This window comes from Symsagittifera roscoffensis, chromosome 2, assembly GCF_963678635.1.
Source record: "Symsagittifera roscoffensis chromosome 2, txSymRosc1.1, whole genome shotgun sequence".
Classification (NCBI taxonomy): Eukaryota; Metazoa; Xenacoelomorpha; order Acoela; family Convolutidae; genus Symsagittifera; species Symsagittifera roscoffensis.
This window is the reverse complement of record NC_087063.1, coordinates 66,512,938-66,528,189: the sequence shown is the minus strand read 5'-3', so window position 1 is coordinate 66,528,189 and position 15,252 is coordinate 66,512,938. Positions and strand designations below refer to the sequence as shown.

At 37.4% G+C, this 15,252-nt stretch overlaps 3 protein-coding genes across 3 annotated transcripts in view; all 3 read right to left on the bottom strand.

Moving 5' to 3' along the window:
* LOC134840223 (PDZ and LIM domain protein 7-like) overlaps nucleotides 1–15,252 on the bottom strand; it is a gene marked incomplete in the record, with an annotated part of 361,076 nt that overhangs the window by 65,790 nt on the left and 280,034 nt on the right.
* The window catches only part of LOC134840218 (androglobin-like), a 606,395-nt gene that overhangs the window by 367,550 nt on the left and 223,593 nt on the right, over nucleotides 1–15,252 (bottom strand). The gene's annotated exons all lie outside the window — the stretch shown is intronic.
* Nucleotides 4,223–6,962, bottom strand: LOC134839922 (uncharacterized). The gene is made up of 5 exons (XM_063855550.1): nucleotides 6,906–6,962; nucleotides 6,539–6,601; nucleotides 5,734–6,031; nucleotides 4,444–4,626; nucleotides 4,223–4,329 (listed from the first exon to the last, which is right to left on the bottom strand). The coding sequence occupies exons 1-5, from the start codon at nucleotides 6,960–6,962 to the stop codon at nucleotides 4,223–4,225; spliced, it is 708 nt and encodes a 235-aa protein (XP_063711620.1).

Genomic DNA, 15,252 nt, shown 5'->3' with positions numbered 1-15,252 from the left:
CTTTTTTTCGGCCGGATAGAATCGTGCAACTTCTTAGTCTAATACCGATCCTAATCTTACTCTTATATCTGCTAGTCTCAGGGTGTTTAACTAGTCTCTGCTAGGCTCAATAGATCTAGAGTATACTGGTTTATTTCGACTGCTGAAGTTCTCTTGGAGAGGTAACTAATTTGTAAGTTAAATTCAAATCTCTCTGGTGCTGAAATTACAAGTAAATTCAGGATTTAAAATTAAGTGGGTTGTTAGTTGGATGGATTATGATTGGTTAATATTAAATATTTTACAGTGGTAAAATATCTAATTTATCCAATAATAAAATGTAGTTTAGATCAGGTTCCATGGTGCACAATTTGATCTCGCAATGGTCATGTTGGATTCCAGTGGCAAATAGTCTGCAGAAGGCTTTTAGTCAGAAACTCAGTGCTGTTTGAAGTGACGTGTAAATTTAAGTGCGTATGATTTGTTTAGATGCAAACTTTATTATCTTCGACTCACTCAAAATTTTTAGCATGTTATTTTTGTACTGGTTTTCAGATGACTTTTTTTCCAGTTAGTGTCCAGGACGTTGATGTAATCAGTAATGATCAAATCAATGTTCTGAGTATTGCAGAAGAATTTGCTGAGCTCTGAACATATGTTTTTGACGTCCATTGATAAAAATTTGAACATGGAGCATTTGTGCAGACAACATATTTCGACTGGTTGCTCACGTGACTAGATTATGTTACTGAGTAGTCATGTAATGGACAGTGTGTTATGATAAGTTCAAGCTTGAAGAGGTTATGAACAGCAGAAAGAACTCATCCGTGCTTTTTTGAATGACTTTTTGTCATTTGTCTGTCATTTCATTAGTTTTTATAATCAGGAAGCAAAAACCCGGAGTTGGAAAAGTCAGAGATTGGTCAAGATCCTTCAAAACAGATTGAAAGATTCTTTCTCCTCCCAGATCCACTCATCTTCAAATTGTAGCCAAGATCTTGAAGATTCTTGATGATTTGTCAAAGATTGCAAAGAAAAGTTCAAATAATTCCAGCTTTTTCCAAATTACCTAAGCGTCCAAACTACATGAATAGGAACTCAGAAACATCTACGAACGCTCCGGCAGCTCAACAGAGGAATTTGATTTTTCGTGCAATCTTGAAAAGATCTTCAAGATTCTTCTAGATTTATTGAAGATTCTTCAAGATCTTTAAAGATATCAAAGAAAAGTTATTTTTTTCGAAAAAACTTCAAAGCAAAATAAGGAGCGGATCTACTTAACACTCACCCTCCCTTTGGTATCTACTTAAGAATTGCCAGCCCTTTTCACAGCAGCAATTAGCGCTAGAGCTTTGTATTAAGAATTCTAATTTTTCTGCAATCTGATTGGTCGAAAATGCGTTATTTTTAGTCTGCTAAAGAAACGTACCCCTTTCTTAAAAGGGGGCTAACGTTAAGTAGATGCTAATGAGCAAACATTCATTCAAGATTCTCCAAAGCTACATTAAATTATCAAAACAAGATAAATTTCAGAGAAAACTGTTTTAGAAAAACTTTAAGATAAATTTTATGGTTTTTTGTAGATTTTTTTGCAGATCATTTTTGTTAGTTTGAAACTTGTAACTCTGTGAAAGTAAACTTAGAAAAGATCTAGAAAAAACAAAAACTTTAAATTTCATTAATGATATGCAACTTCATTGATGTTGATCTAACGAAAAATTCAGGGTTTCTATTTGGTTTTCAAAAAACTTTAGAGGCTACTTATCTTTTTCCGATGTACCTTGTTTGTTCACTTGTTTTGTTTCAATGTCATCGACAAAATTTCATTATTGTTTCTGAAATGTCACGCTTTAAATTTTTTTCTGATTTTCGCAAACCCTTTTCTACGCATCAGACAGTCGTTTTCCCCTTTTGCATCTTCAAATTTAGCTCAGGCTTCAGATATAAGAATCTGCGGAATTCTATAAAGTCCTCAAGAGTAGAATAATGCTTCTATCGTGGTTGAAAAGTATAGATTGGGGCTGATTGAAACCAATTTGCGAACTGTCATATTTAGTATTTGGTGACACTCATCCCACACCGGAGTTCCATGGATAATAATCGATTATAATGGAAAATTGTTGTCAAAAAATGTTGCCTTTATTAAACATTATTGTTGCAAGTTTAGACCAGCTCGTAATCATTTATGTGGTTATTAAGATCAATTAATTTTGAAAAAAAAATCCATGATAATCCATTTTAACCTATTATAATCCATTTTTGTCTCCAATATAATCGATTATTTTGCCAAGAAGTTCCAACATTATCCAGTTAATTTCGCTAATTAGGCTAGTCTATTTTCAGTTCTAATTAAAACCGGAAGAAAAAAAGCAAGTTTAAAGATGTAAAGTCACCAAATTTTCCTAAATCGTGCATATCTAAAACGACATGAATAAAACTAGAAGCACCCTTTAGATGTTTAAAAATTAATCTTCATTTCATTTTCTCCCATTGAAGATTGCCCCCAATGAATACTTCTGCCATTAACTACTTCTCTCATGGCTCTTCTGTACGTCATGAGCGGTCATCGGGTAGGAGAACCAGTGACCTCGGCGGGCATGGGGTAGGAGTACCAGTGGCCTCAGCGGGCATCGGGTAGGAGAACCAGTGACCTCAGCGGGCATTGAGTAGGAGAACCAGTGAACTCCGCGGGCATCGGGTAGGAGAACCAGTGATCTCAGCGGTAATCGAGTAGGAGAGCCATCGAGGGCAACTCGTGTCCAATCTACAAATCATGAAGATGATCAGGAAAAAGGAAAAACAGACACACGTAGGGGCTTATATTCCGACACACATTAGGGCACACATACACACAATTACAGACACACATAGGGGCGCACATAGAGATAAATGAGGGGGCACATATACACACACAAGTGGGGGCACCCATACAAACACACATGGGGGCTTATATACAGACACACGTGGCGGCACCCATAGAGACACATGTGGAGCACCCACAAACACACACGTGGGGGCATTCATAGAGTCAAACGTGGGGGCACCCATTCAGACACACATAGAGGCACACATACAGACACACATGGGGGCACACATACAGGCACACATAGTGACACACATAGGGGAACACATACAGACACACATAGGGGCACGCATACAGACGCACATAGAGGCACACATACAGACACACGTAGAGACACAAACGAAAACATGTGGGGGCACACATACAGACAAACGAAGGGGCACCCATACAGACACTTGTGGAGCACCCATACAGACACACGTGGTGTCCCCTTACAGACACACTTAGGTGCTCACATACAGTCGCATAGACCTACACCATGATCATCTTTGAGTTATGTTTATACCATGCAGTTTATTGTCTACAACAACTTTTGGCACAGACTGAAACATGTTTCTAATGTCGGTTTTCGAATCGAAGCGGTATGTGTGCGTATGAAAAAGGCTACTGGTATATCATGTCGAAGACCTGAATGTTACGGCTCCAATTTGAGGTTGATTCCAAAAAATTTTTGTCGGAAACTTGTGTACATTTATCAACCAGGAATTTTTCAAACGGACCAAAAATAACATGCGAGCACAAAAGTTTCGTCATTTTCTCCGTGCGTCGGAACAAAACAATCAAAATACAGTCCGATTGCAAACACAGCTGTAATTTACTAATTTACTCTTGCTACTACACTTTAAAGGAAACCTACATGAGAATGATGATGATAATAATGGTGGCAAAATGTTACTTTCAACTCGTGTAATATCTGGTTCCAATTCAATTGTCGGTCTTTTTTTGGAAAAAAAGGTGAAATTTAATGACGATATATTTTTTCCATTCTTCAGGTGTACTATTAACTCGACTTTTTTTCCTGTTATTGTTTCCTTGCTCCTTTTCTTTTTTATAGTGATATGTGAACTTCAACTGATATCTGCAAATGAAACTATACAAATTAAGTAAAACACTATACTGGATGACGTACCCGACGCCACTGAATTCACTCCATTTTTCTCCCAACGCCCACTGTGGTCATTCCTCTTTCACCAACACCCACTGAGGTCAGTGCCTCTCTTACCCGACGCCCACTGAACTCAATGCCTCTCATGCCCGAGCCCTACTGAGGTCACTGCCTCTCTTACCCACGCCCACTGTTCTCACGACCTGCACTACTCGACTCCCACTTAGGTCAGTTGTTACTTTACTTAATTATTTTGTAATAACAACGAACAACGATCAGAGAGAGCACATATACACACACATGAGGGCACCCACACAAACACACTTGGGGCACGTATACAGACACACGTGGGGGCACCCATTTAGCCAAACGTGGGTCACCCCTAAAGACACACATTGAGGCATACATACAGACACACATAGTGGCACACATAGACACACAAAGGGACACACATAGAGGCAAACATACAGACAAACATAGGGGCACCCAAACAAACACTTTTGGGGCACGTATACAGACACACGTGGGTGCAACCCTACAGACACACATAGAGGCACACATACAGACACACATGGGGGCACACATACAGACACACATAGTGCCACACATAGGGGGCTACATACAGTCACACGTAGGGGCACGCATAAAGACGCACATAGAGGCACACATACAGACACACCTAGAGGCACACAAACAGAAACATGTGGGGGCACACATACAGACACACGAAGGGGAACACATACAGACATACGTAGGGGCACCCATACAGACACTTGTGGAGCACCCATACAGACATACGTGGTGTCCCCTTACACACATACTTAGGTGATCACACACAGTCGCATAGACGTACACTATGATCATTTTTGAGTTATTTTTAAACCAAGCAGTTTATTGTCTACAACAACATTTGGCACAGACTGAAACATGTTTCTAATGTCGGTTTTCGAATCGAATCGGTATATGTGCGTATGAAAAAGGCTACTGGTATATCATGTCGCAGCCCTGAATGTTACGGCTCCAATTTGAGGTTGATTCAAAAAGATTTTTGTTGGAAACTTGCGTACATTTACCAAAAAGGAATTTTCCAAGCGGACCAAAAATAACATACAGCACAAAATTTCCGTCACTTTCTCCGTGCGTCGGAATAAAACAATCAAAATACAGTCCGATTGCAATCAGAGTTGTAATTTACTAAATTACGCTTGCTACTACACATTAACGGAAACCTACATTAACAACTCTGAGAATGATGATTATAGTCATGATGACAAAAAGTTACTTTCAACTCGTGTAACATCTGCTTCCAACTCGATTGTTTACCTTTTCCTGAAAAAAATGTGAAATATAGTGACGATATCTTTTTCCATACTTCTAAATGAAACTTAGCATGCTTACCTTCAGGTGTACTTTTAACTCGACTTTTTCTCCTGATATTGTTTTTTTGGCTCCTTTTCTTTTTTAAATGATATGTGAACTTCAACTGCAAATGAAACTAAATATTTTTAGTAAAACACTAAACTGGATGACGTACCCGACGCCCACTGAGGTCACTCCATCTTTAACCCAACGCCCACTGTGGTCATTCCTCTTTCACCAACACCCAATGAGGTCAGTGCCTCTCTTACCCGACTCCCACTGAGCTCAAGGCCTCTCATGCCCGAGACCTACTGAGGTCACAGCCTCTCTTACCCCACGCCCACTGTTCTCGACTCCCTGCACTACTCGACTCCCACTTAGGTCAGTTGTTACTTTACTTAATTATTTTGTTATAACAACGAATAACGATCAGAGGGGGCACATATACACAGACACATGAGGGCACTCTTACAAACACACTTGGGCACGTATACAGACACACGTGTGGGCACCCATACAGCTAAACGTGGGGGCGTCCATAGAGAAACACCTGCGGGCAACCATAAACACACTCGTGGGGGCACCCATACAAACACACATGGGGGTTTATACACAGACACACGTGGAGGCACCCAGAGACACACGTGAGGCACCGATAAACACACACGTGGGGTATCATAGAGACAAACGTGGGTGCACCCATACAGCCACACGTGGGGGCACCCCTACAGACACAAAGAGGCACACAGAGAGACACATATGGGGGCACCCATACTTACGTAGAGCACCGATACAGTTACCCGTGGGGGCACCCTTAATGACGCACATAGGTGCTCACACACAGTGGCATAGATTTACGCCATGATCGTTTTTAAGTTATGTTTAAACCATGCGTTTTATAGTCTACAACAACATTTAGCACAGACAAAGTTCTGTTTCTAATGTCGTTGAATCGAATTGGTATAAGTACCTATGAAAAAAGCTACTCGTATATCATGTCGAAGCCCTGAATTTTACGGCTCCACTTTAAGGTTGGTTCAAAAAAATGTTGTTGGAAACTTGTGTACATTTACCAATTAGGATTTTTCAAACAAACCAAAAACAACATAAGTGCACAAAAATTCCGTCATTATCTCCGTGCACCGGAACAAAACAATCAAAATTTAGTTTTTTGAAAGCAGAGATTTAATTTAAAAAGTTATGCTTGCTATTACCCATTAAATGAAATTTACCTTAACACCTCTGAGAATGATGATGATGATGATGATGATGATGATGTCGAAATTTTGATTTGACTAAATTGAACTCGTGTAATATCTGATTCCAACTCGATTGAAGATGTTTTCCTGAAGAAATTCGAAAATAAAGTGACGATTAATGTTTTCCATTTTCCTAAATGAAGTTATGCAAGCTCCCCTTCAAATTTACTTTTAATTCGACTTTTTCTCCTGATTTTGTTTCCTTGCTCCTTTTATTTTTTTTTGTAATGTGATGTGAAAGTCAACCGATATCTGCAAACAAAATTTTATAAACTTAGTAAAACACTACACGGGATGACGTACACGACGCCCTCTGATGTCACTCCATCTTTCACCCAACGCCCATTGTAGTCATTCCTCTTTCACCAACACCCACTGAGGTAACTCCCTCTTTCATCCAACACCCACTGAGATCACTGCCTCTCTTACCCCACGCCCACTGTTCTCACGACCTGTCCTACTCCATTCCCACTTAGGTCACCTGTTAATTTACTTATTTATTTAATATTAACGACGAATAAGGATCAGAAAAAGTGTTCGTAGTATCTGGAAATTTTGAAATAGAAAATTTTATTTGCTTCTCGTGATGGGATGCGGGCGCAAACCAAGCTTATACAATAATAACGAAAATAACAATAATAATAACCATAATCATAAAAAAAATCATAACAGTAATCATAATAATCATAAAACAGAATTTAGGAACAAAATTCAAGAGCTAAGTTGCAATCGTGGGGGGCTGGGGGAAGGAAACCAAGCATGCCGTTACGCGTCCCCCTTAATGTTACTCCCTAAAAACGGGTAAGCTCTCCCGGTTTGATTTGAAACAGGCCAAAAATTATTGAAAAATTTTTTTACATCTTAAAAAATTTGAAACCCCGGAATCTAGCGGAAATATAGGTTTCACAAACTTCCTCACGTCGCAAAAAGTTCTGCTCTTCGATTTAGTATTCAGCTGAAAACATCTTGATCGGGAAGGGTAGAAAAATTGGTAACTGGGTTTAACAAACAAAAATGAATCTTTGAAAATTTTATAGGTCGCATAATTCAGGCCCCCTGTAAAGAAGTATTCAAATCATATGATTTAAACAAGTCTTCTTTGTTTGCGAAATTCATTTACCATAATAGCTCCCATCCCCGACCAAAAAATTCAACTAATATTTTCCGAGAAAGTCAATCGCCGATAAACTAGAAGGATAAATTAGGTCAGTCACGAATCCAGGGTCCTTTCGTTCCAGCGTGATAAACGTTCCAGGGTAAAATATAAAACTACAAATATAATTAGTCATGTTTTGTCATGTATGGGGCTCTTCTCTCCTTTTTCCTTTAGAATGGTTATTTTTGAGGTCGCACAATTTAAAAAAAATCGAACATTTGAAGTTGAAAAATGTGAAAGAATAATTGTAAAAAAATTAAAGAGAACTTTTCCGAATTAGGTTACTAAATTTGGTAACCTTTGGTCTGAAAGTTAATCTAAGAAATGAGCAATTATAATTGATTATAATCGATTAAAAATGGATTATTTTGCAACGAAAATTGGTTTCATACTCTTTCAAAAACACTCGATTATAGTCAATTTTAATCGATTATTTTCGGATTTTATTGATTAGAAAAATAGTATCATTATAATTTATTTTTAATCAATGACAATCGATTATTTTCAAAATTTATTGAGACAGACCACGAAAACTCAGTATAATTGATGATTATCCATGGAACTCCGGTGCGGGATAGCTTTCGATATTTGGAATGGGGGGGGGGGGGGGGTGTTTTGTATTCGCTATCCTTGAGTTTCGGGGCTTACGAAAAAAGAAGATAAGCAAGTCAGACGGATGCTACAAAACGAAACTAAACGAATATTTTTCATTTTACAGATGTGGCATTTTAGACGTCAGTGATATGAAAGGGAAAGGACCATAACAAAATTTTTTCAAGTTTCACAAATACAAAAAGAACATAAAATGACAATACCTATCAAAACAATTAATTTAAATGAAAATAAAATGTCAAATCCGAATATTAGAGGATAGTTTTAATTTGAATAAATTAAGTATAATTTGCATGTAAAATTTTTGGCCACCGAAGTTTAACTGTTGTCAGCAAACAATTTTATTTTCCACTCGCAATCTGTCTACAAACAATTTTAATCTCTCTGACTTTCGTCTAATTTCTCACAATTGCAGTTTCGCAAAAACGTCTTATTTCCTTTCAAGTGCCTCAGTCTAATTTGCTTATCGTCTAATTTCTCAACCCCCTGAGGTTCATATCTCCAAGCTGGGAAAGGTCACAAAGAGACCAACTCAGAGAGAGCAAGTAAAACCCTGGACTAATAATTGGAAATACTTTTTTTTTTGGCTTTGTGATGGCTTTTCCGTTTCTCTGATTTAAGATGCTTGTTGTTTCTAATTTTTGCTTTGATTTTTGTTCTTGCAGTTCTTTTGAGTGATGGTGAAGAATGTCTTCACCTGCAACATATGTGGAGGGTGGATGAGTCAAAGTATTAGTTTGGTCTGGCTGTTTTCCTTGAGATAGTACATATGATTTAACTTGTGCTCTCTTAAATTTTCTTCGAGGGTTTCGACAACCTCTGGGCCACATTTACGTTCACAGTATACAATATCTCTGATTTTAGAGAAAAACTGAATCATTTCTCTTTCAAACTGGTAAGATGACGATTGTAGTTGAGTGAGTCAGTTTCAAGAATGTGTTGCTGATTACTTCATGCCAGATCAAGATTTTTAAGATCCCGTGGCTCGTTCTTCTTTTTATCAGAAATTGGACAGTTTTCTGTATGTTTTTGCAATGCGCGTTGACGCTGAAATTAAAATAAAAGGAATTAAAATAAAAATTCTCTTCTCCTTTCAAGTCGTCGACAAAATAGAAAACAGAATTAGCTCTAAATAGAAGCATTGGCATTCAATAATATGCATTTTTAAAAAGCCTCCATGGCTGCCCGATCATTATGTTGTCTTTGAAACACAGTTTGGTGAGATCAAAAAATCTTGTTGGTGTTTTTCAACTTTAAGCTTTCGTACAGATAGGTAACAGTTCATATTTTTGTGGCAACTGAAAGGCGGAAACCAAATCTCTCGATTACACAACAACTAGTGGATCAATCCTTCGAAGAAAACTGACTTGAAAAAAAACATTGAGAACAGAAAACGATTATATTGACAAGGTAGTTCAAACGAATAAACTATCCGAAAAGATGGCTAAGGACGTGAACTGACCAAAAGAAAAAATGAAGGTCAAGGAAATTGGCGGGTTTCCTTTAGTATTAAGTTGCAATAAAGAAACTTGCAACTTTTTACTTTACCATCAAATGAAAATACAAGAAAAGGTACTCTCTCGTGAGAACGGAAAAAAAATCAGGCAAAAAATAAAACAGTGATCTATCGGAAAATCATCGATCGAAAGAATTACAATTTTTAAGAAATCAAGAAAGTTCCTATCAAGAAAGGTAGAACGGTTGCTCAAATACAAGAATTACAATTTTTAAGAAATCAAGAAAGTTCCTATCAAGAAAGGTAGAACGGTTGCTCAAATACAATCGTTACATGGCCTGCTGTACAAATCAAGAAGGCGATCATATCGAGAGAAACGAGAGAAAAGCTTTACCGACGGTGAAGATGCTGCTTCTTCAACGGCGATCTCAGATCAGTAAGGGTCTACTGACTATTTTTCTGCCAAATGTATTGACTTTTTGCTAACTGGAAATGTCCTGAATTCCATACAACACCCTTCATTCTGCTTTCCAGGATATGAGGAGCTAGGAACTAGAAAAAAAAATCGATCCTTCTTTGATGGATCAAACTTATCTCAAAAATCAAAAACATGCTAGCCCTGTTTTGAGGAGTGACCGTGAGGTCTGGGGATTCTGAGACCCAACCATGGCGTTAACTAAAAATTGTTGCAGGTAGCCAGGCAAATGGCTGCTAGCCTCCAAAAAATAGCAAGTTCGCCAACCCTATTTACGATGGACTAACCGCTGGCTTTAGTAGAGGCGGTTGAAAGCAAATGAGATCGTATTTTGAAACTAGCCATTTTTTAGGTTATGTATTAGTTCTTGTCGTAAATTAATATCCGGACGATTGTTGCAGCAATCATTTCAAGCTTATTCGAGCGGCACAGAAAAGCAGCACTACAAAAAATTGCTTTTCCTGGTCCCAAAGAAGCAGCTGCTGCCTTGCAAATTGACCATAAGAAATTTGAAGCTGTTATATTTGTCTTTTTAGTTTTTGCCCCACTTAGTTTTTGCCCCCGTATTTATTTGATTTGAAACAGAGGCGGATTTGTGGCGAGGGCGGGGTGGAGTTGGCGCACGCCTACCTTTATTCAAGAATTCGACCCCCTACCAACCTAAAGGGTACCCCTTTGTACTACTTTGAGATATCCATATTTGGCGACGGACCCTAAAAATTTTCTAAAGGCGCCTTTGGTGCCAATATAAACAAATTTTGAGGGGGGAGCGCGTATCAAAAAAAAGCGGTTTTTTGTTCACCACTTTCCAAAAAGAGCCTAAAATCACTTTTTTTGGCCTGTTTTTTTTCGAGATTTTGCCTGCTGCGCAGAAAATTTGGAGGAAACAGGGACCTTTTAGTGCTTGTGCTTTGGGAAATATCGAAAAATTAATTTGGTCGACTTAAAAGAAATGCCGACTCTGATATTCTGCTTGTATCTGTTTGAAAATAAAACTGGGAAGTAATAATTGAGCTTAACACGGTTTTGTCTGTTCATGATTAATCACATAGAATTGGTTTTGTGTTCAGACGGTTAAGGTTTCTGACAGGACATCAATCCAGAGAAGAAAATATATCAGAAAACTTAAAAGAGCAGACTAAGAAAATATCGACAGATATACTTTGACCGAGAGTCCGAACAACACGATGGTGAGAGAGCAGTTTTGCCTTGGGAATTTAGAAAAACAAGTGGTCAGAAAACTGTTTGTAGAGTCCAAATGCTATCACAAAAAAGTTGGCAATTATCAAAAATAAAAACTGCTCGTTCCAGGGGCTCCCAGTTTGAAATTTGCTCTGGAAAAATTTTCGCATTGTTGAGATGGCTTGACAAAATCAGGCGTACTTCCTGGTCATCCTGAAGTTCCAGTAGAAAAAGCAGCAATAAACAGTCCTTAACAAAGAGTGATCCCGGGTTGAATTCACAATGAGAATTAGCGATAAAGATGTGGAAAAAAAACAGCAGTCGCCTTTGATGAGTTATCGATGTTCATTGCCTCAAGAGCCAATTTAACCTATGAATTATCGCTAATTTGGTTTAATTTTTGTGATGAATCAGCAATAATTAACCTATAGAAATGAGCAAAAATAGAGACATAACGACGCTTAATCCTATTCGGACCACTAGCTTAGTAGCTAGATGTTTTTACCTCTGCTCCCTCATGTTTTAGTTTCTTTCAATTTATATGGTTTATTAACTCACACTCTCATTCGAATGAGTTAAAGGTCCCCACAATGATGTTCCAAGGATAATAATAGGCTATAAAGGATTTTCATGTTCTGTCTCCATAAAACTCTAAAATAATCGATTATAATGGGTTAATCATCGGTTATAAAACAGATAAAATTAAAATCAATTTAATCCATTATAACCAATTAGAATGGATTAAAATGCATTGTAATGGATTTTAATACGATATAATCGGTTTTAAGTGTAACAGCTCAGATTTTCCAAAACCGTCAAACTAAATATTGAAAATTTGAACGTTGCAATTGTTAAGTTGAATTTTACATTTAGCTACAGCGTAAAGTTGTATTGTTTTCTACTTGTCTTTTTTTCTACTTGTCTCTCATTCCCCCTAAATACTTCACAATAACTCCCACTACTCTTATTTCCTTCTTTAACCTCCACCTCCCCTACTAATCACTTACCTTTTTCTTACATCAACTATAAGAATACGTAAAAAAAACGCGTGCGCCCCTACCTCCTCCCCTCTAACACACCTTAACCCCCTACCCTAGAACTTTTATGCCCAACCCCAAAAACACGGGGCGGGTTGTTAAGTAGGTGTGAGACGGGGGAGAGTAAGTGTGTGTGAATGAGGGTAAAATTTCAGCGTGTTCAACGTAGGTGTTTTTGGAGAACACATGGATTTAAAAAGTAAGGGATATGGTTTTGCAAAATTTAATCAAATGTGAGTGGGTTGAAAAATCTAGACGGCTGCGATAAATGCAGAAAAAGCTGCAAATTCAGCAGAAAAAAATGAAAAAAAACTGAGACTATAAGCCATCATGACCCAATACAAGGGTTTTCAAATGATTTAAAATCAAATTAATTTCTCGAAAAATATTGCATCAAAATGGATTATGATTGATTGCATGGTCACAAAGTGTAATTATTTTTGATTATAATCGAGTTTTTTCCATGGAACCGTACTGCAGGAGCAAATTTTGAATTATACAAGAGTTAGCGCTGGAAAATAGTGATCACTGGGATACTACAGAAAAGCGATAATTAACTATGGGATTCCAACCCGGGATACCATAACCTTGGATCTGCTCTTGCGCTTGATTACGTTTCGAGAAGAGGAACTCTTACGCATTGGAGTGAAGAGCCTCTCAGTTCTAAAAAAGACGTTTAAAACAGCACAAAAATAAAAAAAAGACGAGACAGAGAGCTCACAAAAAAAATCATAAATGTCTTGGGGCGTTCAAGTCTTCATGTCAAGATCTGAAAGGGTCAACAAAAGAAATTAGCGCTGAGTAAGAAAGCATCGGCACAGCAATTGTGTCTTGTACTCCCGGAAGAATCTTGCAAGACATCAAGCCAGAGGCGAAATATATCAAAGAAAACGTCAAAGAAAAAGGTGAAGTTTGACAAAGGAAGCAAAGCGTCTGAGAGCAGAACATTAATTAGCCGACCAAAAAAGTAGAGTCCAACAAACACAAGACAATTTTTGCCCTGAGAGTGAAACGAAAAAAAAAGGGGCACAGTTCTTTTTGGAGGAGTTTTGATGATATCGCGCAAAAACTTGATAACTACCGAGATTAAGAACTGCTCGTTTTAGGAGCCCAGTTTAATACGTGGTCTCAAAAAATTACATGGTCTGAAGAAAGAACGACGCCATACGATGGTCTGGATAGGGGCTCAATTTGGAGTGTGTGTAGGTGTCTGGAATCCAGAGACAAGTCTTTAAGCTTGTTGAATCTTGTCGGAATGTTCAAAGAACAAAAGAAGAGCAAAGAGACCGTCCTTGTTGCTGAATCCGCTTATAAAACACAAAAGTCACAGTTTAGCCGCGTAGTCGAGATAAAGGTGGGCGCGCGAAATCAAGAGTTACATCTTGATCCGGAGAGAGAAGAAGCGATAAAGAAATTGGTCAGTTTTAATCTTCGTGCAAAGGGCCAAAATGGCCAAAAGCTGCTTAGAAACAATCGAGATGTTAACTAACTTAACAACTTGCGAAGATTCAGTTTGTTAAATTGATTGTTGGTAGCTTTTAACCGCAAACTCTGATTGGTAATTCAAAATCGATTGATTTTAATGGCTAACTGTAGAAAAAAAAAGCACTGCTTATGCTTGCAATGATTTTCCAAATACTTTCTGCTCAAAATGCCAAGATTTAATTCAATAAAATTTGCGCGATTTTCGGATTGGCTCAAGTAGCTATGAATCTAAATAGACCTTTAGACACTTATATGGATCCAAACACTCCTGGATGCATTGATCTAAATCGATTCAAAATCGCCTTCAGTTTTTGAAAAAGTTAAATGCTTGTCAAAATTTTGTGCTGATTTAGGTAAAGAAGAAAATTAAAAAAAATGATCATCGAGAAGCAAGGAGCCATCAACTTTTTTTTGAACTTATCTTTTCAAAAAAATTTTACAAGCTGCCTTTTTTTATTTTTTATTTTTTACTGAATTTATAACTTAAATCAAAAATAATTATAGAAAGTTGTGCAGATTCAAAGTTTTGAGGAATGTATAGTTTTGTTTCTCGACAGGTTGTTTATGTATAATTTTATTTATTGGTCAGTTTAAGATTTTATTAAATCAATTTTACGGTTCGGTTCAAGGCAGTTCATATAGCATTAAGAATTTCGTCTGACTTTTCACTTTGCAATGCAAGTATTTGGTTTTTGTCACTGTTGCGACGTAGTTTTGTCTTTAGAACTGGCTCGGCTTGATTTGACTTAATGAGATGTGGAGATAAGCTAATTCTATTTTCTGTTTGTCTTGATTTTGTTTTTGTGCTAAATCTAGCTTTTTGTATATCTAAGATAGTATAGGTCTCTCGAGACGACTTCTCTGCTCGTACCAGATGAGTTTAGTTCCGGGTGGCCTTCTCATAGAGTAATTTTGGATAGAGAGTACACCGTCTGTTCATCGCTCTATCTAATTGTTGACCGGATTGAGTCGTGCAACATTTAATTCTAATACCGATCCTAATCTTATTCTTATATTTCCCAGTCTCAATACATCCAGTATATACTGCTATTCTTGCAAGGCTAGAGGAGAGTAAGAGCAACTGCTTTCTAAGTTAAATTATTTCTTCTGTACAAGTTATCAGTTTCCTATACAAATCGTACAAGTTTCAGCTTGACAAACTATCATAAATTTTATAAATGGATTATGATTGGTTAGTTCTAAATTTTACACTGTGATAATTATCAAAGAATACAATTGGATATATAAAATACTTGGTTTAAACCGGCTCCATTTTGGATTTGT